The 25,303-nt window shown below is 43.6% G+C and overlaps 1 protein-coding gene across 2 annotated transcripts in view; it reads left to right on the forward strand.

Annotated features, from left to right (window-relative positions):
* The window catches only part of LOC145343868 (acyl-CoA (8-3)-desaturase-like), a 59,293-nt gene extending 37,872 nt beyond the window's left edge, over positions 1-21,421 (forward strand). For both annotated transcript variants that reach the window (XM_080190339.1, XM_080190340.1), the window contains 6 exons: positions 2,822-2,898; positions 8,482-8,579; positions 13,496-13,592; positions 17,113-17,192; positions 18,351-18,476; positions 20,475-21,421. In XM_080190339.1, the coding sequence (XP_080046465.1) occupies positions 2,822-2,898; positions 8,482-8,579; positions 13,496-13,592; positions 17,113-17,192; positions 18,351-18,476; positions 20,475-20,526 (530 nt within the window). In that variant the 3' untranslated portion in view covers positions 20,527-21,421. The remainder of the gene's footprint in view (positions 1-2,821; positions 2,899-8,481; positions 8,580-13,495; positions 13,593-17,112; positions 17,193-18,350; positions 18,477-20,474) is intronic.
* The last annotated feature ends 3,882 nt before the right edge of the window (positions 21,422-25,303 follow it).

Consider the following 25,303-nt stretch of genomic DNA (forward strand, 5'->3'; position numbering starts at 1 on the left):
CTTTTCAGTGGGCTCCTATTCCTGGCCCCAGGCAGGCTGAACTTTGCCTGTGTTATTTCGGATCTCCTGATGTGTCTTGCGTGGTGAGATTCCTTTCCCTTCTCATTGATTGGCCAGCTTCCTCTCCTGACTTCCCAGTAAATTAAGCCACAGTTCAGAGTGGATTTCCTATGCATACCTCACACAGACTGGAGCCTGTCAACCATGCGAGATTTGCTCAGACGTGTATTTCCTATATATTGATTCATTTCGAGGGCATGTACATGAAGCCAGAAATGTGACAAGAGCTTCACAAACCACATGCTGGACAAAGCACGCATTGATAACTTCTAATATTAAATCAAATTCTTTGTGCAAACATTTCTTTTTTCTCCTGCTCTCTCCTCCTTTCTCTACTGTCTGAACGCACTGACATTTTCTTAGCTTTAGATCTCTGAATATTGGCTAGCCTATTTATTTCATGTGGCCTTTCCACATACATGAGCCAAAACATTGTTAACAGGCAGTTTGACTATGGAGGGCATCACAGCTGAGCCCGATCTTTTAAACTAACACTTGTATGTACCTGGAGGTTACCTGGATGCTGATCATGAGCTGGCAGCTGTCTTACCTTCCCTTCACTGCACCAGGCACATGGAGGTGAATTGTTACAGTCTCTGTTCCTGAAATCAGCTAACTCAGCGCTGGCTGGAAATTGCATCTGAAAACCTTTTAGTTTGCGTGTATTAGTTTTATACCTAGCAGCAACTTTAACCATTGCTATACATCATAGAATCATAGAATCCCTACAGTGCAGAAGGAGATCATTCAGCCCATCGACACTGCACGACCACAGTCCCACCCAGGCCTTATCCCCGTAATCCCACGTATTTGTCTCGCTTATCCCTCTAACCTATGCACCCATGGACGTTAACGGGCAATTTAGCAAGGCCAATGCACATAACCTGCACATCTTTGGAGTGTAGGAGGAAACTGGAGCACCCAGAGGAAATCCATGCAGACATAGGGAGAACGTGCAAATTCCACACAGACAGCAATGCATTCACTCAGGAATTTATCAGGAGGTTGGGAAACTTTTAAAAACAAATTGTAAATGGAAAAGATTTTTTTAAAAACTTTTTTCCCCACCAAGTTGTTGCTATCGTTACCAAAATTCTTTAGAAGAGGATTAAAATTTGACAACCGCAAGGCTAAAAGTCGTAGAATTCACTGAAAATGAAAGAGGGTGGGTGGGAAGGAAAATTCTGGACACGATATTTAGGTCAACGTCACGCTTCCAGAGAAGGCTCCTGAGCAGCAGGTCCTTTTTCATCTCTGATCTGGGTGCAGCCCAGTGGATTTGACACTCTGATCTCTGTACTTGATCTAATGTGACTGTGATTGCAGTAGAGGACTATCCAAACACTTGAAGGAGGATTTCACTGAAAATCTGCAGTAACTTAAATCGAAGTTCATTAGAAATCTGGAGATGGGGGTGGGGGCTGCTGCAGAGGGAAGGAAAATAACATTCATTCCACTGAAGTTACAGTGGGAGATAGGGAGAACCCCATGGAAATTGTGGATGGAGATCTCTGAAGGTGGAGCAATTGAATGGAAGTTGGATTTCTCCGCTGTATACACACTGAATCTAGACAGATAGTGAGACCTGCTTCTCTTCTCTCAGATTGTTTGTTTGGTAACTGAAGTGGAAAGTATTTCCTTTTGCCCCTGTCAACTATAATAGCACTCAAACAGATAACTATAGAATTCACTAAAATATAAACTCTCTTTTAACACCCAATAGGCTATCTTGGTACATATGTGCAAACTCTCCTTCAGAGCTGGACTCTGTCAGAGGCGTTTCTGCTTTCTTGGACCAAGTGGAATCAGATGGGCTGTCTGAACATCCACTGCATCTTTTCAGAAACACAGTCAGAAGTCTCACAACATCAGGTTAAAGTCCAACAGGTTTATTTGTTAGCAAAATCCACTAGATTTTGGAGCGCTACTCCTTCGTCAGGTAAGTGGGAGTTCTGTTCACAAACAGAGCATATAAAGACACAAACTCAATTTACAAAATAATGGTTGGAATGTGAGTCTTTATAGGTAATCAAGTCTTAAAGGTACAGACAATGTGAGTGGAGAGAGCGTTAAGCACAGATTAAAGAGATGTATATTGTCTCCAGACAGGACCGTTAGGGAGATTTTGCAAGCCCAGGCAAGTTGTGGGGGTTACAGATAATGTCACATTTGTGTCTTTATATGCCCTGTTTGTGAACAGAACTCCCACTTACCTAACGAAGGAGCAGCGCTCCGAAAGCTAGTGGATTTTGCTGGACTTTAACCTGGTGTTGTGAACCTTCTTACTGTGTTTACCCGAGTCCAACTCCAGCATCTCCACATCTTTTCAGAAAGCCAGATTGTTCTCGAACATGGTCATAGTCACATTTGTGCGTAACCCATTGTTTTGAATGCCTGCCAATTGCATTGCTCCACCTTGCTGTGGAGAGAATGGCCCCCATAACCTCCCAGCTCCTTTTCAGTTGTTATATTTTTGCCCTTCGATCCTGCCAACCTTTTTGCTACGTGTTGTATTTTATGATATTTGACATGAGTGCAAAACAATGTTCAATGCTGAGTGTCAGTGTTGTATATCAGAGTGCCTCTTATGCATTGGCTGATAGAGGAAATTAGTTATCATTAACTTGTGTAATGATAGGCAAAGGAATAAAAGGTGCAGGAAGCAATCCTTGTTACTAAATTCAATTATATTGCTGTTGTATATCAAAATATGTGTACAGATCTTCAAATATAAATCCTTTGGCTTCTTGTTCTCTCACAGTTGGACCTCCGGCACTGCTCCCCCTCTACTTCCAATGGTACATCTTTTACTTTGCTGTGCAGCGGAGACAGTGGGTGGTGAGTATTTCCTCACTGGCCAATTCCTGCTTCAATTCTGTCAGTCCTTCAGGTGGATTAACTCTCCCATTGGAGAGTTAAATGCATTATCTGGGGTGTACTGAGCCATTCAGATCAAAGGTTTGCAGGTTCCAATTCTACCCTATGCTAACTTAATTGACGTCACTCAGATAATGGGATAGCAGCTACAGTTTCCTTCAGGATTACTGGCATAAGGAAGGGGAAAGATCAGCCTGGGGTCTGCTTCTGATTGTTATGCAGTGACTTCTGAAGACATTAAATAATAACTGGGGAATGTGTATGATACTGTGCTGTTTTAATATGTTTTGTGTCTAAAGTGGAGTCGCTTTAAGAGGCAATGTATTACGTGAGTTGGTTTGTCTGGGAAAATATGCAGCAGATGCTAAGGATGCAGGATAATAACTGAGTTTAGTTAGGAATGTGTTATTTTGTTGAGTTTATGGACCTTTTGTTTACTTAAATTCTCCTGGGATTTTAGACTAGGTATGCAGAGCCATGGGATGTTTTTGTTAGGTTGATTGAGAGGGACACAGTAATGTGGTTAGTGGGAGGAGCTTAGCATGCAGGGAAAAGAAAACAATTTTATCTTCATTTTTAAAACAAAGAGCAGTTGCTGTCTGAAGTATTAGAAGAAAGAAATGTCTCTCTGTCTCTCTCCTCTGTCTTTCCAGAGGCTTTCTGAAAGCTCCAAGCCCAGTAACCTAAGTCAAAGCAAGTGTGCCTGTGTTTTATTAACTGATTTTAAAGAGGATTGTAAGTCTACGAGAGAAATGTTGGTTGAGTGGCACTAATTGTGATAGGTTAGCAGTTAAGAATTGTATCTTGTATTGGGGAAGTGGTGGCATAGTGGTATTGTCACTGGACTAAAAATCCAGCGATCCAGCGTAATAGTTTGGGGACCCAAATTCGAATCCCACCTTAGCAGATGGTAAAATTTGAATTCAATATAAAATCTGGAATTAAAAGCACAATGATGTCCATGAAACCACTATTGATTGCTGTTAATAATCCATCCGGTTCACTAATATTAAGGAACGAAATCTGCTGTCTTTACCTTGTCTACTCTACATGTGACTCCAGAGCAAAAGCAAAGTGATTGCCTTTTAAATGCCCTACGAAATGGCCCAGCAAACCACTCATTTCAAGGGCAGTTAAGGATGGGCAATAAATGCTGCCCAACTAGCAACACCCACATCCCATGGATGAATAAAAAAAAAGTTTAATGTTGTTCAATTGTTAAAAGTTTAGCTAATCCATTTGTTATAGTTAAGCTGTGTTGTTAAATAAAATTTGTGTTGCTAAAAGCCTCCTAGTTCATCTGTAGAATTGTATCTAGTGTGAAACATCATATCTTCACATTAATGTCAAAATAAAAAAAAGTCAGGATCCAGCCTGACTTTACAATATACCCAGGGGTTTCTGATTTGGTACCTTAACAAAGTGTGGGTACAGCTGGTATTTGTTTTTACGAATATACTTGCTTATTTTTGGATACTGCTGGGGTAAGATATAACTAGAGGAGGCTTTAACTGCTCTATTCAGTAATACCTACGGCAAGTATAAGAGATGAGGGGGTTTCCCCAAAGATGTGCTTGGGACCCTCTGTTCTCTCCAGAAATGATGTGGGTATGCCGGTGTTGGACTGGCGTAAACACAGTAAAAAGTCTGACAACACCAGGTTTTAGTCCAACCTATTTATTTGATAATATACTCGCAAGCTTTCGGGTTAGCCCCTTCGTCAGGTGAATGACCTGAAGTGAATCACCTGACGAAGGGGCTAACCCGAAAGCTTGCGAGTATATTATCAAATAAATAGGTTGGACTAAAACCTGGTGTTGTCAGACTTTTTACTCTCCAGAAATCCCCACACAACAATTGCCTGGGAAGTTCAAACTTCTGTTGGTCAATTGCCCTGCCCCAGGAACTGACCAAAACTGAATCAACTATTTTACAGTAATAGTTACCCAGAAATAGTTGGAAGAATTAAAATCTCTTCTAACTTCTATATAACTTCAGCACTGAAACCACCTCCAGCCAAATCCCCTCCACCAATCCTCCATGAGATGACACTCTCCCCAGTACCAAATTAGTCCCCATCCCAGATTAGATCCCCATTCTACCAGCCACACACCCCCTCCCAATACTCGCTCTTCTCCTGGACTACCCCCAATCCTCCAGACTACTCCCACCCTCTTCCCCTTCCCCAACTATACTCCCAGCTCCTCAACTACCTACCCCACCATACTACTCCCTCTCCACCTTCCAACTACACCTTCATCCCTCACCCCGTGTATTATCCTCACCCCCGCTAGCACTGACTATCTTAGAACATAGAACATAGAGTACTACAGCACAAACAGGCTCTTTGGCCCACAAGTTGCGCCGATCACATCTATACCTACGAAGCCATAGAACTATCTGTAACTCGCAATGCCATTAGATCCCATATACTCATCCAGACGTCTTTTAAAAGACCCCAGTGAGTTCGCCTCTACCACCACTGACGGCAGTCGATTCCACTCACTCACCAACCTCTGAGTGAAAAACTTTCCCCTAACATCTGCTCTGTACTTGCTTCCCAGCACCTAAACCTGTGTCCTCTCGTAGCGACCATTTCAACACTGGGAAATAGCCTCCGAGAATCCACCCTATCTATTCCTGTCAACATTTTATAAACCTCTATCAGGTCGCCTCTCAACCTTCATCTCTCCAGGGAGGAGAGACCTAGCTCCCTCAACCTATCTTCATAAGGCATGCCTCCCAATCCAGGCAACATCCTTGTAAATCTCCTCTGCACCCTCTCAATAGCTTCCACATACTTCCTGTATTGAGGTGACCAGAACTGCACACAGTACTCCACATGGGGTCTGACAAGGGTCTTATAAAGTTGCAGCATTACCTCCCGACTCCTAAACTCAATCCCTCGATTAATGAAGGCCAGTTCACCATATGCCTTCTTGACCACATCCTCCACCTGCGAGGCTGATTTAAGAGTCCTATGGACCCGGACCCCAAGATCCTTCTGCTCTTCAACCCAGCTAAGATTCCTACCCTTGGTATTGTACTCCTGCATCCCGTTGGTCCTGCCAAAATGGACCACTAGACATTTATCCGTGTTGAAGTCCATCTGCCACTCCTCCGCCCAGTCTTGCATCCTATCTATGTCACGCTGAAACTTCTGACATCCCTCCAGACTATCCACAATACCATCAACCTTCGTATCATCGGCAAACTTACTAACCCATCCCTCCACTTCCTCATCCAGGTCATTTATGAAAATGACAAACAGCAAGGGCCCTAGAACAGATCCCTGGGGCACTCCACTGGTGACCGACCTCCATGCAGAAAAAGACCCATCGACAACCACTCTCTGCCTTCTGCAGGCAAGCCAGTTCTGGATCCACAAGGCTAAAGCCCCTTGGATCCCATGCCCTCTCACCTTCTCAAGAAGTCTTGCATGGGGGACCATGCAAGACCATGGGGGATCTTCCTTGCCTCTTTCCACTGACATCCTTCCTACTGACCACTGCCACCTCATGGACCAGCCTCCCTGACCACCTCCACCCAACCACTTTAAATGTCTTATTAATCATGTCATTGACCCCACCCCCCCATCCAACAACTTTTGATGGGACTAACCCCCTTCAGAGAAGAAGAATCAAATTGGACTGGAAGCATTAACTCTGTTTCTGTCTCTGCACAGATGTTGCCTGACCTGCTGAGTATTCTCAGCATCTTCTGTTTTTATTTCAGATTTCCATCCACAACATTTTGCTTTAAATTTAGGTAGTACAACTTATTTAGCATTAAAGACTGGTCTCCTCTGACATGACCAGATACACATGGAGTCAATAAACATGCCTACATTTGCAGTTGGACTTTCCCTCCCCTTGGTGTGTTGCTTGTCCCCTGCATCATGAGCCCATGTTCTTTATCTCAATCATGTCACACTTTCTGACTCTTAAGTACATCCCCTTTCCCACTGTCTTCCTGATTTATTTAAACAATAGCAGCAATGAAGGATATTGAAGAAATATATTCTCTTTCCCGAGCAATGTAAAAATGGTAAACTGTCCAGCAAAACTAACCAATCCATGGAGCAGATGCAGTAAAATGCAAATAGAAAAGCAAATCTAGACATTTTAACAGAAACTCAATCTCTCTTTAAGAAGCTAACTTGAATAGACCTGGCCAGGTTATGCCATCCTTCATGGGTATGGTCAGTACTCTGGCACGAGCCAATTCCAGCTTCACAAGATTTTGTGGCTTACCACGTTACCAGTTACAGGATTAACTGAGATTCACACGTGCTGGGAGCATTGCCTCATCATGGACCTTGGGATTGTATATCAAGAGCAGTGAATCATGCCTGTGCCCTTGTCCACAGCCCAAATCTGCTGCTGTAGAGTTTGGAAAATGAATGGGAAAGAAGGGGACCTTTTTGCTGAGAGGTTTTTTGGATTCTTCCCATCCCTGTACACTGTCATGGTGATGACCTGCAGTATCCATGGTGTCTCTACCAATAGTCCTACTCAGCGAGCTCCCAGATTTGGTTCTATTCAGTCTGTCCTGAGTCCATTCTTGTTCATTTTATGTGCACAGTGCATATCATGGACACCACAGCTGATAAAGGTCTGATCCAGCACAATAGGAACTCCTCTCCCACCCAGCCAGTGATAGTATCAAACAATTCAACTGCTCCTGAGAGAGTAATCAGAAAAAGATTACTTGGACGTTATCCATCTCAATCACTATTATTGTAACCGAGATGGTAAAGTATATCAGTATGATTGCAATCCAAGAATAATTTAGCATTATAATCTTATACCCATTCCTTCTTTATTCAAATCATTCCTATCACCAGGGACAGATTTGTAACCTGTGATCCTGTACTTCATGTTGGTGTGATGTAACTCAAAGCACATTCTCCAGATATTAACCACATTGGAAAGGACAGAACCTGTCACTGTATTGCTGAGTATTTCCACGGTCCAACCTCTAGCCGGGAAGTTCCATGTGGCTCAGCCGTGAAAGGAGTAGCATGTTGATTTTCGATTGGAGTTGGCTGGAACCCAGCTTGGGTCACTGACTGTGTGGAATTTGCACATTCTCCCCATATCTGCGCAGGTTTCTTCTGGGTGCTCTGGCTTCCTCCCACAGTCCAAAGATGTGCGAGTTAGCTTAATTGCCCCTTAGTTTCAGGGGGACCAGCAAGGATAAATACATAGGGCTATGGCGATAGGGCCTGGATGGGATTGTGGTCAGTGTAGACTCAATGGCCTGAATGGCCTCCTTCTTCACTGTAACATTCTATAAATGGCTGTAGTTTCACTCTTCTTCCCAATTTTTCAACAACCCATTAACACCCATTGTCTCAACACTTATGTATAAAGAATGGGCACTGGGATGTGATGGTAGTGGGCAGCTAGTGCTTATAGACCTGGAGCGAGCAGCTAGTGACTGTAGACCTGAACCCTGAGACTAGTTACTATTTGCGAAGGTGGAGTAGTGGAGCTGGAAAGAAAAATAACGGTGAAATAATTTGTTTGTTGCCCCTCACAGGACTTGGCCTGGATGGTGTCCTTCTACATCCGCATCAGCCTGACTTACGTCCCACTGCTCGGCATTCGAGATTTCCTGATGATGTTCTTTCTTGTGAGGTGGGCCTCCCGTATCGTATTACTAACTATATTATTTGGTTGTTTGCTGCAACAATTGCAATAATTGGTGCTGTGAATCCGGAGCACATTAACCGTCCATTAACAAATGCCTGTCGTAGCTGTGGCTATATGGGAACCAGCTGTACATGTGTTTTCTTTTTCCTCTCCATTTGATTTAATATGTATGAATAGACTCAGGCAATGGTAAGGCCTTTCTTCAATAGCCCTGTTCACATTGTTTGTTTCACATGTCTCTCTCATCTGTTTTCTCTGCACGTCTTTTAGTTTCCCATTCACGACCTCTGTTTATTTCTGTCTTGCTGCTTACTTTCCACTCCCTTTATCTCCCAACATCAACTGTGTCTGACAAATGAACAATTTATTCTTGCACTCAGTCAGACTGGCTGCATTTTTATCGCTGCAGCTGACGCAATGTTATAGCAGCTGTTGTATCCTGCCACTGAGAATCCAATCTTTATGCTAAATGCTGTATGATCGCAGTAGTCTTCAACACTTCCTCCACTCACTGAGGCTCTGGCATTGATTTGTACATTTGTTTATTCAATGCTGTTAGATGCACAGGACATTTCTTTCTGTCTCACTCCCTGCTTCTTTGCTGTTCCTGTGGCACAGTGGTTAGCACTGCTGCCTCACAGCATCGGGCACCTGGGTTCAATACTGGCCTTGGGTGACTGTGTGGAGTTTGCACATTTTCCCCTTGTCTGCGTGGGTTTCCTCCGGGTGCTCCGGCTTCCTCCCACAGTTCAAAATGTGCAGGATTATTCATAGATGTTTACAGTATGGAAACCTCTATGCGGTTTCACAGAGTAAAATTGAGGTGTTTCTGCAAATGAGGCAATGGAAGTCAGCAAACACGGGTGATAGTGAATGGGACTTGGTGTGAGTTAGGACATAGGTAGCAGAGTTGTGGAGTAGCTTACATTTATGGAGTGTGGAAGGTAGAAGGCTGGCCAAAATTGCATTGAACTAGTCAAGTCTAGAGGTAGCAAAGGCATGAATGAGAGTTTCATTGAGATGAGGCTGGGATGGAGTCGGACGATGTAATGAGGAGGGAAATAAAATTCTTGGTGATGGTACAGGTGCGTGGTGTTTCCATATGCGTTCAGGCAAAATGTATCCACTCCAAAGGACTGGACACTGTCTGTGTGGCCAAAACCATTTCCCCTACCAGTGTCAACCTGTGCTGGGGCAGACCCTAATGGAAGCATCAAAAGGGGAAGTGCAGTGGAGGGGGTGTTCAGTAACGTGTGGTGTGGGAGAGTGTGGGCATTGGTGATGAATGCCAGCAATCACTGTCCGAGATCAGGGAAAGAACCCCTCATGCCCCTATGTTGTGAGGGTGTAGGTGAGGTTTTTTTTTGTTCTGATCTTGAAAAGTGCACCCTGATGTTAGTGGAGTGGGTCTTGCTGTCTCTATGAGGTCTCACCTTATCAGGGTGAACCACACCCCACTCTTTTGTCTAAGACGCCCCAAGTCTGGAGAGAAAGTAGGTCTGTACAGCTGGAGATCTTCTGTCTGAGTCTGACACCTTCAAGAGTTTGGTAAGATTCCACCCAAGGTCTTTATTCATCCAAATATTTAGTTGGGAAAACTTCTGCTTTTCCAGTCCTGGATAATCAGATAAGTAGTTTGGTGATTTACAGATGGTGGATGTTAGTGAGTTTGAGCTGTGTGCTTCAGTGTACATGTGGAACTTGAAGCAGTATTTTCAGATGGTGCCACTGAGTCACAGAGTGTGGATGAGAAATTCACTATCAGCCCACTTGCAGCCTTCCTTCAATGATGCTCAGTCCTGTTTTTAACAGGGAATTGTTGGTGCCCTGGCAGAGACTGGCACGATGTGACATGTGGTGTTCCTCAGATATCTGCACTGAGACATTGGCTTTTCATCACGTAATCAATGTCTTTTTTTTATTTGTCCCTTGGATGTGGTCATCACTGGCAAGGCCAACATTTATCACCCATCCTGAATTGTCCCTGAGAAGGTAGTGCTGAGTTTTGTGTGGTGTTGGAAAATTTGCAGTGCTGCAAGGGAGGAAGCTCCATGACTTTGATTCAGAGGCAATGAAAAAATGGCAATATTATTCCAAGTCTGGATGGTTTGTGACTTAGAAGAGAAATTGGAGGCAATGGTGTTGCAATGTGTCTGCTGCCCTTGTCCTTCCAGATGGTAGAAGTTGTGAGTTTGGAATGTTAATTGTACATCAATTATGTTTTAATTAAACGCTGTTGAAGGACATTATCGGGTTTCACTTGGCTACGGTGGCATAGTGGTTAGCACTGCTGCCTCACAGCGCCAGGAACCCAGGTTCGATTCTGGTCTCAAGTGACTATCTGTGCATGTTCTCCCCATGTCTGAGTGCGTTTCCTCCGGGTGCTCCAATTTCCTTCCACTCTAAAGATACGTGGGATAGGTTGATTGGCTGTGCTAAATTGCCCCTTAGTGTCAGGGGTATTAGCAGAAGGTTACAGGGATAGGACCTGGGTGGGATTGTTGCTGGTACAGGCTCGATGAGCTGAGTGGCCTCCTTCTGCACCGTAGGGATTCTATGATATGTAAAAATACACTCCTGTTATCAACAGGACCAGGCAGCAGACGATCGAGGGAATCGTCCAACCTCAATTGTCTGCTCCTCTACCATGGCTTTATTTGTGGCCAGATGTCTCTGAAGAATGGGCATGCAGTGTCTGCCAGCAGCATTGAGGCCTTCAGTGCCAGGTGGGAACCCTGGGGACTGGACATTTTGTAGACCCCTTTAACCACCTTTTGCTTTAATGTTCTAAGTTTCCGTTACAATTTGTTTTCGTTTGATGCAGTATCCCTTTAAGGAGTTACTCTTTCAATTTGTCGCCGGTTTATTTCATTGAATTTAATTGCTTTAAACAAGAGGAGTGTAAAAAGATACTCATTGGTGTGGTTGAGTTGGGAGGTATATGGACAAGTACTGATGCCTCACAATGCCAGGGACCTGGGTTCAATTCCAGCTTTGGATGACTGCCTGTGTGGAGTTTGCACATCCTCCCCGTGTCTGCATGGGTTTCCTCTAGGTGCTCCGGTTTCTCCCTCAGTCCAAAGATGTGAGGGTTAGGTTGATAGGTCATGATAAATTGCTGCTTAGTGTCAGGATAAATATGTGGGGATAGGGCCTAAGTGGAATTGTTGTTGATACAGACTTGATGGATCAAATGGCCTCCTTCTGTACCATAGGGATTCTATGATGCTGTAATGTTTCACTCTAATGTTTCACTAAATGAATGTAAGACTGTGTGAGGATTGGCTCCAGTATTATTATTCTTCAACTGGTTTTCTGAAATAGCATGCAGGAGGTGCCGTGAGAGGAGCCTTGGCAAGTTGCTACAGTGCATTTTGTAGATGCAGTCATAGTGGTTCGCCAGTGGAGAGTTGTGTATCTAAGTTTACAATTGACACTGTAGGAGGCCCAGTAGCTTGTGTAGTTGAAAACAGGCAGTTACAAAGATACATGGACTGTGAGCTATTGAAAACTATGGTAGATTATGTGTGAGGTCATCCAAGACAAATTGATTTCCTTAATAATGAGTGATTAGGGGCTGAAGTAGTAAAAGGATTTGGGTATCCATGTACACACATTAATGCAAACTAATGGGTAGCTCCAAAGAAAACCATAAAGTCGAATGGAACATTGGCCTTTATTTGAAGGGGGTTGTAATACATTACGCAGAAAACAATGCTTCAGTTACAAAAAACTGAACAGGCCACATCGGAAGTATTGTATTCATTTCTGGGCACTGCATCTCAGGAAAGTTAAGCTGGTCTTTGGAGGGACACCGTGCACATTCAGCAGAATGGTACCAGGATGTAAATTATTAGAATAGATTACATCAATTTGATGCATTCCCTTGAGTTTTAACAGTTAGGGAGTGATGTAAGCAAGGTTTTTAAAAATACAAAGTAATTTTGCAGGGTAGATACGAAGGGCAGGTGGTCTTGTCTGCTGGCTGGAGCTCCGTGTCATCCCTTATATAGAAGGCCCACTGACAGGACAGAGGTGGGTCTTTCTTGGAATCAGGGATCTCAGCTCGAATGAACAGCAGTGCTGTCAGAGAGATGGTGGCTGCAGCCAATATCCACCGAGAACTTGGACCATTGCTACATCCAGGCCATGGGTGACCAATGGCAGGAAGCGGGGGCTCAGTAAGTTGGGGAGAAGGAATGGGCAGCAGGCCTGCTCCCTGCATCTCCAACTCTTCCAGATGCCAGGTCCATTGATCAGGTACTGGTTGGAATGAGGGAGCCACTTTGAGAGCCTGCAAGCAACTCCGTATGGGTTTGCTTTACTTGCTTAGTGTGTGGTGTACCATCCCCACTACTGCCAGCAGGATGAGGCCCTTAAGTGGACAGTTGTCTCAATTGGAAGGTCCACAGGCCTACCCTCCATGGACTTTATCAGGGTGGAGGCCGGAAGGTGGCAGAATCCCCACCCTGCTTCGGGGAAGGGCATTAAATTCCATTCAAAGAAACAACTTGCTCTGTAAAGAAACTTAGGAGGGCATCATCTTAAAAATAAAGCGAGTCCATTTAGGAGTAAAATCGGTCAGTAATTTTCACATAAAGAGGCGTAGACTTTTGTAATGAATTCCCTCAAAAGGCTGTTGGATCAAATGGAACTTTCAAGACTGAAGTTGATAGATTTTATAGGGTAAGGATACCAAGTGAGTAAATGCTCTTCCTCAAGCTTCTATTTAGCAAATGTCTCTTAGTGATTTGCTGCTTAGTGACAACATTGATGAAAGGAACCCATATCAGTGTTACTATTTCCTCTCTGCCAAATTGAAGATTTTATTATATTAATACTGTGTCAGTGTACATTTCTTTCCTCAGACGGTTAGTTCTGTGGTTTCTGTTTGTTTGCAGGTTTATGGAAAGTAATTGGTTTGTGTGGGTGACTCAGATGAATCACATCCCGATGACGATTGACCACGATCAAAAGGAAGACTGGCTGACCATGCAGGTAAGAGGCTAAATGACACTCGCCAAAATGGGGAGCTCCTGACAGTGAGGGAATCTTACAGTGCACATTGCATACAATGTGAAAAGCCTGAAACATTGACTGCACTAAGATTTTCAACTGATGAGGAGGTAAATGGAAAATTTAGTTTTGACTTTAAAAACATAGGGGGCGATTTTACAAAAACATTCTAAGTTCCAAACGATTGTGAAAACGGGAGCGAATTGCACTTGTTTTCAGGCAAGTTAAAAATGTAATTTTACCTTACTTTGATGAAAAATGAAGCAAGGCCTTTCCCACTAGCAAGGAGAGGGGGCAGAACTTAAGCTTGCCAAAAGCCATCAGCGTGCAGTAGAGGGTGCCATTGCGCATGTGCCGATCTCTGTTCTGTGCGATCGTGTTTCCCCACCCCCACGCCCCCACTCCACCCCACCATAAGGAGGGGATTTTTATAAGGGGTAAAATTCCCTTATACCTTCAAGCTTTTTGTAATGAGTCTCCACTCCAACTTCTCCTCTGGAAACAATGAGCACAATGTGCATCTGTGCAATGTCCCTCCTATCTGCTTCTGCCTTAGGCTCCATCCCTTCAGGTCACTTCCCCACCCAGTTGGCTCAGGCCCTGCCCCCTTGGCACTGCCCAGTGCCAGGTCTGCAGTGCCAGGGTGCCAGTCTGGCACTGCCCAAAGGCATATTCCCTGCCCCCGACCTCATGGGGAGCCTCAATGGCATCCAGTCCTATCAGTGAGGCCATCATATCAGATCCATATTGATGGGGACCATACATGATCCTCAGTGAGGACTTTCACTGGTGAAGCCACAAAGGCATTTGTAATATTTAAGTTCTGATTACCATAGAATTGAAATATTATAATCAGCCTTGTGCAGGATGACCTTGCAAGCGAGGCTGATGTCATTGGATATCCAGTGCCGGTAAGATCACAAACCCTGTTTTTTGGCTCTCTCGCGATCTTACTGGCTCATCTTGCCATTGACTGGCGGGGCAAGATGGCAAGATTGCCCCCATAATTTGTGAAAGAAAGGAAAGGCTGAGAAAGGTGAAAAATTCCAGAATTATGAGAATGAATGAGTGCATATTGGAGATGGTGTACTAGCACAGTGTGTTTAATTTTTTGTCTTCATGGTTCAGGCACGAGAGATATGTATCACGGAATCTCTGTAACAGATAAATCCGTGATCTCATTGGCATCCATATATCTGAAGTTGCTAATACAAACAGATCTCAATGTTCTGATGTAGGATTTATCCCCAGTGAGACAATAGTCCGAAAACAACCTTGCCCAAACCTTCAAAGCACAAAGTTTAAACTGGAAAATTGTAAAGACAACCACAAATTGTGCCCATTATCCTGTGCTTCAGGGTCTGAGCTGTCACAGCTTGGAGGTTGCATGTTGGACATTGTTAAACCCAAAGCTATAGAGAGGAGACAGAGTGTGTGGGTAGGTGATGAGGAGTATAATAACTAGGAGACAGCTGTAAAGAAACAATGCTTTATTGCATAAAATGAAGTAAAGCAAAATCATAAGCCTGTGGTGAACACAAACAAGTCCCAATCTGGACAATACAATAATGGACCCACTCAGCGGCCTGCTTTATACTGGGCTCAGTATATGAGCTGCACCTTGTAAGGTCATTACCAATCACCGGGGAGCTCATATTCTACAAATTCTACAGGGAGGTCAATCATTGATCCCCCGTGCAACATTATCATGAGGGATTCTGTTTCTACTGAAGATGCCTAACATTTATTCAGCCAATGTATCTCTCTGATCATTTGAAGATATGAGTATCTGCTCCCAAGTATGATACAACCCAAATCGTGCATGCTGGTTAATATCTGTAACCAAATGTGACTACTGAATTCCTTTTTACCCACTTTGTAATGTACAAGTATAGGAGCTGATACTATCTGTACAATAGCAGGTGGGTACTGTATTACTACACAGTACCTACAGTACTTTAATGATCTCTATGGGCTATCTCTACAATGACTGTCTGTACCTGTCAGTCAAGCATATTGTTCACAAAATATTGTAATTAACATGAATCAAGCTAGTGAATGTCCTCCTGAGCTGAACCATGAAACAAAGGACAGGAGATTGGAAACTGTAGCAGAAAATTAAGGAATTACAGGTCAGGCGCTATTCTAGATAGTTTGAACTGAAGAAGGATGAGGCAGCAGCTCCAGATATGGAGGATTAGGGAGGGAGAGAGAGACATGGAGAATCAGTGTAATGGTTTCCATACTGGATTGGCAATCAGGTGTCTGGATTTAGAATTCCATTATGAATATTTATGATGTAAAGTTCTTGGTAATTTAGTCATTTGTGAGCCGTTAGCAAAAACTGGCGATAAAAGCTGCTGGATTTTCATAACTAGAACTTGCCACCTTTATCTACCCAGTCTGACCTACACGTGGCTCCAGTCCCATGTTAATTAGACCATAAGACCATAAGACATAGGAGCAGAATTAGGCCACTCGGCCCATTGAATCTGCTGTGCCAATCAATCATGTTTTTTTTTCTCATTCCCATTCTCTTGCCTTTTTCCCATAACCACTGATCCCCTTATCAATCAAGAACCTATCTATCTCTGTCTCCTGGCCTCCACAGCCTTCTGTGGCAAAGAGTTCCACAGATTCACCATACTCTGGCTGAAGAAATTCTTCCTCATCTCTGTTTTAAAGGATCATCCCTTTAGCCTGAGGTTGTGCCCTCTGGTTCTAGTTTTTCCTACTAGTGGGAACATCATCTCCACATCCACTCTATCCAAGCCTTGCAGTACCCTGTAAGTTTCAATAAGATGCCCCTCATCCTTCTAAACACCAATGAGTACAGACCCAGAGTGCTCAACCATTCCTCATATGACACAGTCTTGTGATAATTCTTATGAACCTCCTCTGGATCTTTTCCAAGGCCAGCACATACTTTCTTAGATATGGGGCCCAAAACTGCTCACAGTAGTCCAAATGGGGTCTGACCAGAGCCTAAGAACAGCCTTAGAAGTACATCCCCACTCTTGTATTCTAGCCCTCTCCACATGAATATTAACATTGCATTTTCCTTCCTAACTGCCGACTGAACCTGCACGTTAACCTTTAGGGAATCTTGAACAATGACTTCCAAGTCCCTTTGTGTTTCTGGTCACAGCTTTGTTCTGTGATCGTATCCAGGACAAACCGAATTGAGACTGGCCAGGTTCATTTTATTTGCAGCTAACAGAGAATTCTATCCCATTATCTTGGACTATTTCAAACCAGATGTTCAAAGATAAATAATCTCTCCTTAGGGATAGCTCTTTTGTTATTTTTTTCCCATAATGAATGGATCTGTCCATCTGGTGAAGAAAAGGCAGTTTGCCAGTGTGTAGGATATTCCACCACCACATTGACTCTTCATCATATTAGCAGCTGATGAGATTTTACTATATTTAGTGTCTGCGCCCCAGAATTTATGAGACTTGTAACTATAACAGACCACTAACCCTTTTGTTTTCTCTTGCAGTTGCATGCCACGTGTAACGTCCATCAGTCTCTCTTCAATGACTGGTTCACAGGCCACTTGAACTTCCAGATTGAGCATCAGTGAGTATACCAGCCTTCAGTAGGTCAGACCTTTTGTACAGTGTCCATCCTGTGTTGTTATACAAAGGCCACTGGGATTCTCCGACCGCACTGCTGTAAATGGAGATTTGGCTGAGTGACAAATTCTCCGTCCTCATTGGGAGTGGTAGCGAGGCATGATAGACCAAAGAGTCCAGGCCAGAGAGTGGGCGCAGTTGATTCTGCAACTATATGACTCGGATTGGTGTACAGAGGGAGCTGCTCTATTTGGATAGAGTAAGAAGTCTCACAATACCGGGTTAAAGTCCAAAAAGTTTATTTGGTAGCACGAGCTTTCGGAGAGCTGCCCCTTAATCAGGTGAAGGACTTACCTGATGAAGAAGCAACACTCCGAAAGCTTGTGCTACCAAATAAACCTGTTGGACTTTAACCGGGTGTTGTGAAGCTTCTTACTGTGCCCATTCCCAGTCCGATGCTGACAGCTCCACATCATGGCTATTTGGATAGGGTTATGATGAAGTAAGAGTTTATCCCATTATCGAGTATGCATTGGCCAAACAGTCATTGGGGATGGGTTGTTAGGGTGTACTCCTGTGTCAGGAGTGATGTGTTGCATTAGCAGCTACTTAAAAGAAAGGCCTGCATTTATATAGCGCCCTTCATGACCACTGGTCTTTCCAAGTGCTTTACAGCCAATTAAATACTTTTGAAGTGTAGTCAATGTTGTAATGTAGAAAATGATTGTAATATAAGAAATCAGTTATGTTCTCCCTGTGCATTCAGCAGTGGGTGTGCCTATATTCTGTGGACTCAATGTTTGCACTGATTTCTTAATCTATTAAGCAATTCTAACTAATAATACTATGTAATAATCGTAATATTAAATCAACTTCACCGATGTAACATGCTTATGATCACAATGTGAAACAAATCACATTGTGGCATTGAAGCTAGTGAGCATCAGAAAATAAATTTCAACGTGTGATTGGAGTCAGTGGGACCTAAAATTCAACCTGAGAGGGAAGACAAAATAGGCTTCGACATAAATAGGCTTCGACAGTTGAGGTGTAGAACTGACAGCCAATTCATTACCACTCATTTTGCACTTCTACTGAGTTGAATTTGCCCCAATGGTGTTTAATTTCTCTTCCCTGTCTAATTCCATCTCTTTGTTTACAGCCTGTTTCCCACAATGCCAAGGCACAACTTCCATAAGGTGGCACCATTGGTAAAGTCACTCTGTGCAAAACATGGCCTGGAGTACCAGTCCAAGCCTTTATTCACAGCCTTCGCAGATATAGTGCAGTAAGTATACACCATTGAACTCAGCTAATAGTAATATCAACAATTCAAAGCTGCAAGTACCCTTTCCTGAAAACTATATGTTTGCTGCATTGAAGTCAGAGTTTAATGCACCATTTCCAACCCTAATTTATTTCTTCACAGCTTGGATTGCAGGACTGTGGAACCGTCTCCTCACTTCCAGGCTTTTCTTCCATTCCTATCTTTTAGAACTTTTCCCATCGTCCTTCTTAATCGGGAAAACTCATGTTCTTCTTTTTGGAGTCATGGTGAAGTGATCAGGCATTCTGAAGGATTACTTGCCTCATTAGCCCTGCTAGTCAGATTAAACATGCAATCATTGGCACTGTGTTTCTATTGAGAAAGCCAGGTGAATGACCAGATTCACATAACCAGAGCTTAAAAGAGCAGAGATGAAAATGAGCTAAATTGGACATGGATTACGTGAATTTACTCGGATTGTGTTAGCACCCAGTTACATGTTGGAGAAGAAGGACTGATGGAGATTAATTCTGAGGCCTTGAATGATGAAGACTGAGGGCATTTTTTAAATGTATTCTTTCATGAGTCACCACTGGCAAGGCCAGCACTTGTTGCTGATTCCCTAATTGCCCTTGGTTTAAGTGGCTTATTAGGCCATTTATGAGGGCTGTTGGGAGTCAGGAATGTGGATCCAGAGTCATATGTAGGTAAGGGTGGCAGATTTCCTTCCGTAAAGGGACAATTCAATCAGCACCAGCTTCATGATCGCTATTTCTGAGACTGGCTTTCAATTTCAGATTTCTCATTAACCAACTTTAAGTTCCACCAGCTGCTGTAGTGGGCTTTGAATCTGTGTTTAGGTCCAGTGCTAAGCTGTGAGCCTTGACTTTGATACTAGGAGGAAGAGTGTGTAGGATGGGGTCATAATAAAAATGGGAATGGTTTGAGACCAAGGGAGGTTGGAGTGTTAGAAATGAGAGAGCAATTGCTGGTCAGATAAGAACCTATCCCTGTTGTATGGTCCAGAGAATTGTGTTATTGGAGCTGATGTAAGCACTGATACAACCCAACAGCTGCCTTAGAAACATTTAAAGGAACGGAGCTGTACACTGTGCTGAATCAGCCAGAATCCCAGTTCCCTGGACTAGAGAGGTGTTTGAACCCCAGATCACTAGCCAGTAATGCTTGCTGAAAAAATACCTGTGTGGATGGTGACCAGGGTATGGGATTAGCTCTGATGCCATCTGCGTTCAAATAGGTTGCTGCCCATTACAATCTGAGCAAATCACATGAAAAATGATTACTTGGCTAATTTACAGGAGATTTCCAGGCCTGTAACCATTTTTCCAGAAATGATAGCACCATTATGATAGGAAGGGGGAAGAAATGGGATTTTTTTTTCTCCCAGGCCTGTTTGCCCTCAGTTCCCCCTGCCATGAGCTTAAGCCCGTTCCTAAGTGTGTGCAGGATAGTGTCCTGTTGTCAAAGTGCAGGCAGTGATGTTCTGTAATGAGCTGTTGAAACTTTGGGTAGGCTCTCGATGCACCAGTGCTCCACCAAGAGTTATGCCCTGCGTGGTGCTCTCATAGAATTTACAGCACACACAAAAACCAATGTGTGTGTGTGCTCCCTCTTCCCGTTCGACTTCATCTCACCAAATCAACACATCCTTCTGCTCTGCTCCTCTCGTATTATTTGAGTAAACCCACAAGCGTTCGGAACGCTCTTCCTTCATCAGGTACAAATAAAGCTGTTGGACTTTAACCTGGTGTTGTGAGACTTCTCACTGTGTTTACCACAGTCTAACACTGGCACCTCCACATCATGACCACTCCTCTTGTACATACTTAGCTTTCTCGCCATGTAGTAGCACATTTCACAATCTGAACATTCTGCATAAAGAAGTTAATACCTGAAATGAGTGGAATAATGAACTCTTGGCAAGCAGTCATAGTTAGCTTGCAGCCCATGAAGGGAGATATTCAGGAATGTTCACTGTTTATTTGTGTTCTATTATAGCTCCTTGAAAGACTCCGGGGAGCTCTGGTTGGATGCATACCTCCATAAGTGATTGATCGCACCAAGCAACTAACTCGCATTCAAACGGCTGTGGATGGGAAAGAAAGAAGGTTCCCAAAGGAGCTGCTATCATTTTTTAGACGTTGTGCCAAATGCCACAGACAAAATGCCTGTATTGTTAATTCCAGTGGATCCTGGGATTCCTCTGGAGTTAAAGAGACTGAACTGATGTCAGTAAGAATCCAAATATGATTCTGTTCTAAATAGATAATAAATTTGAGAATTGATTCTTTTGCTAAACAAAGGATTCTAGTGCTGGAGAATGTTCTAATCCAATCACCCAGGACTTGATTCTTAGTCCCCGAGTGGGCAAGAAAATTTGTGTTGCCAGCCTGTGTACTTGTTTGCCAGTTCCATCTCATCTGGGCCATTTTCCTGAGGATGGGACAGCATAATTGGAGGAGGGGGGAGAGGCTGGCTGGAATGCTAGCGCTGCAGGTCAGCTGTGAGGCTCTCCCACCTGCCTGGTGTACTGCAGCCACACTGCAGCTACCATTGAGAAGGTTCCCCTTCACAGTGATGACCTAACTGTTAAGTACATTTTTTATAAAGTTGGAGAAAGGATGTTTTGTGGCACCCTCATACTCATCTAAAAAGTCAACCTGTTGTGTGTTCAGGGCAGAAGGGCCTCCTGTTAGCCCCCAAATTCAAGAGTCCACCCAATCACCTGCCAACTTTAATTGGCTGCATGCTTGCCCTCTGCCCACTGATTGATCAATTTGGGGAAATCACTGCCAGATGACTATTTCCCACCTAATGTGGGCTTCTGACCCCAATGCCAAGTCAAGAATAACCACAGAATCCCCACAATGCAGAAAGATGCCTTCCAGCCCATTGGGTCTGCACCGACTCTCTGAAAGAGTATCTTATCTAGGCCGCCACACCCCCCCCCCCCACCCCACCCCCTCCCCATCCCTATAACCTCACACATTTATCATGGCCAATCTATTTAACTGTAGAACTGTAGGAGGAAACCCACACAGACATGAGAGAATGTGCAAACTCCACACAGGTAGTCACCCAAGACAAAAATCAAACCTGGGGCCCTGTCACTGTGAGGCTGCAGTGCTAACCACTGTGCTACCGGTGTCATAACACAGTTAGATCAACAGTAAAGTACCCTTCACAATGTGCCTCAGACGCAATCTTAGAAAAGTGCTCCCTACTTCTATTTCCCACAGTCCGACTACTCTGATTGCTAGTTTTGTGTTGTCGCTCCATGCCCTCTGTGAACTGGATTGAATACATTTGAAGCAACCCTCATACAGCCAGTAGTGAAAGAAACCATTCATCCTGAACTGCAGCAAAGTGTTTAAACACGCTGCAGCAGCCATGTCTATTTTCAGTTATAGCCAACGCTTACCACCATGATTTAATTTATCTACGTTACTGGAAGCATTATGCTGTTTATTCTATGTGCCTCCACTAAAAGTGGACAGAGGAACATCATAAAAGTTAAGTGCCTATCCCCAAATAGCACAGCAGTATTTGTGTATGAATGTGGCTAATCATTGGTTATTATAGTCTCTCTCTGGAGTTATATATTAATCAATGGAGGAACTCACCAGTAATAACCAACAATGCGTTCACCAGAGACATGCTAGGTAACTGCTTGCTTATCCCCATTTCAAGCTAGGTGTGAAATTGTTATGCATTGTTACTGCTGGTCATTGAGAATGATATCTGAAAGTAAGATGGTCCCAGGTAGCCATTCTACAGTTCCCATAACGTAGAACAGACATTCCAATTGTGGGGGGAAGGGGAATTGGTGGTATCCTGTACTAGGGTTAGTACAAAAAAGGATGTGTCATTTAAATATTTAAGTCAGGGTTGGTGAGAGTGGAGATAGTTAAAAGGTTGAATGTTATTTGACTGAAAAGTTGATTCCATGTAGTCTCCACTGTAGCACCACTCCATGTGTGACTGGGCTGTACAGTACAGAGAAGCTGCTGCTCAATAGCTGTCTGTGTAGGGTCACCTGATCCCAGTGGGGTAAAAATGAGAGCTACAATTGTTCTCGGTGCTCCAATGAGAGAGGGGAGGGAAATATTCAGTCAGGATTTGCCACCATAGCTGACCCTTGTAGGAAGGCACATATGTGGAAGCTGGATAGGGACTAGATCAGGCTCAACATCCGATAACACTACGGTAAAATAATTTGCTAACATTCACTCTAGTTTCTGGAAGCAATATGGCCAGGGGATGCAGGCAGTGTGGAACAATACCCAGTGTGAGTCAGTACCATATGCAAATGTTAGCCTTTGCAGTTAATTTTTAACGTGCACACATTAGGAATGTATTTGCACTTAGTTGATAACAGTGCGCAATTTCTTGTACACTCAGATCCGTGTACTCATAGTCACATACCTGTGCACATTGGGTCAATCACAACCACTCATTGTCACTGCTCGTTGTGAGGACATCTCCTGTATGAGGTCCATTCCCTTACCTAAGGGCTGGAGGCTGCAGTGATCCAATGCTTTACTGAACCGACAGTTTCCCCTTCTTCAACAGAACAAAAACAGAAAATGCTAAAAAGTCTCAACAGGAGTGACAGCATCTGCGGAAAGAGAATAGAGCCAATATTTTGAGTCAGGATGACTCTTCATCATCCTGACTCAAAACATTGCATCCTTAGCATCCGCAGTCAGTTGTTTTTATCTTAGTTTCCTCCGTTCCTGATGAAGCTGGCTCAGGTTCAGTTCCATAGGTTTCAGCATCCCTTGTTCATCCATAACCTCATTCTGCACAAGTGAGGCTTGTCCATGAGTTGTAGCGTTGTTGGACGTTGTGGGGGATGATGAAGGAGGGGCAAAATGGGCAGCCCCAATCCTGTTGAGACAGGTGACCAGCAATGGGAATTCTGGCTGATTCCTATTGCCGTGGTTCAGAGACTGAAATCTACTGTGGTGGCCACCTGCTGCTCTCCCAGCTGTGATGGGCTAACTGCACACCGACTGTGGATTGCATCTTGGATACTGTAACCTGTAAAGCTCAGTACCACAGGGGGAAGTACACAGTATGGGCATGGCCTCCAGCCTGGATAAATGGGGAGGGTTTGCAACAAGAAAGATATCCATTTGACTATAAAACCATCCACCATATCCAAAAAACAATGATATTTGATATGCAGGGTCATCGACCTGTATTATGGTGACCCCATGTCATGCGAAAAGTATTTTGAAAAACCACAAGGATATTTGAACTGCTAAACTTTTACAGAAACACGAAAATAGAACTCAATAATGCTGTGGTAATTCAGGTTCAACTCTTATTATTAATTATCTCGAGCTGTTGGCACACTTCAGGTCCACTGCTCCCAATTTGCCTGCGGCATGATAAAGTTAATCCTCCTTGCCCTCCTCAACGTTACAATGGCTTTCAACATGGGTGATCACACCATGGCCTTCATAGCGAGGGGGATTGAATATAAAAGTAGGGAGGTCTTGCTGCAGCTGTATAGGGCATTGGTGAGGCCGCAGCTGGAGTACTGTGTGCAGTTTTGGTTGCCGCACTTACGCAAGGATATTTTGGCCTTGGAGGGAGTGCAGAGGAGATTTACTAGGCTGATACCGGAGTTGAGGGGGTTGAGCTATGAGGAGAGGCTGAATAAACTAGGCTTGTACTCGTTAGAGTTTAGAAGAATGAGGGGAGATTTCATTGAGACATATAAGATGATGAATGGGATGGATAGATAGAGGTGGAGAGACTCTTCCCGCTCGGAAAGGACAGTAGGACTAGGGGGCACAGCCTCAAGATAAAGGGGGGGCGATTTAGAACGGAGTTGAGGAGGAACTTCTTCACTCAAAGGGTGGTGAATCTCTGGAATTCTCTGCCCGTTGAAGTGGTGGAGGCTACCTCGCTAAATATTTTTAAGACGTGGGTTGATGGGTTTCTGATAAGCGAGGGGATTAAGTGTTATGGGGAGAGGGCGGGAATGTGGAACTGAGCCACGACAGATCAGCCATGATCTTATTGAATGGTGGGGCAGGCTGGAGGGGCTAGATGGCCTACTCCTGCTCCTATTTCTTATGTTCTTAATCATCGGGTCATCTGTTAATGAATGCTGTAACAGGTATCAACACTATGGTTTACCAATCATAATGCTGATGATAACCATCTACTATTAATTGGATTACTGTCAATATTATGAGCAGCAAGTCAAGGCCTGTAATTTTGGGAGACAAATCAAAAGAGCTTTGTTATTCGAATTGGTTTGTTGGATGCGCTTTATTGTATTAAAGATATCAAGCTAAATGAATTTAGGCTTGTCTGGTGATTTCAGCTGATCTCTATCAACTTTTGCAATGAATAAAAAGCAATTATGAATCATTCCTGAATAGTTTACTACAGATACATCAGGTCTGTACTGTGTCATTACTGTGTATATGTGTGTGCTTTTATATAAAATGTACCGTATTAATCAGATAACTGTATTCCACTCATTTGATTTCAACAGAGAATTAGCTATTCAGCAGCTGGGTTTTTAAATCTGCTACTTGGTGCTGTACTGAGTTCAGGGCCTGAAGGTCACAAGTTTGATTCACAATCTGAGTTCACTGAGTTTACTACTCCTAATTGGAAAAGCAGTTCAGCTGCTGTATTGCATACGTGTTAAACATATTAGAGAATTGCGTTGAGTACACTATTCCAGACAACTTTCATCCATCCTGAGCCTATCAATTAATTTCCATTTTTGCTCTTCACCTAGACCCTTTCCTTTTATCATGCTGCCTTTCATGTCTCCACTCTCAGGTGCTCTGCCCTCC

The sequence above is a fragment of the Carcharhinus amblyrhynchos genome, chromosome 6 (genome assembly GCF_965287045.1).
Source record: "Carcharhinus amblyrhynchos chromosome 6, sCarAmb.v2.hapA, whole genome shotgun sequence".
Classification (NCBI taxonomy): Eukaryota; Metazoa; Chordata; class Chondrichthyes; order Carcharhiniformes; family Carcharhinidae; genus Carcharhinus; species Carcharhinus amblyrhynchos.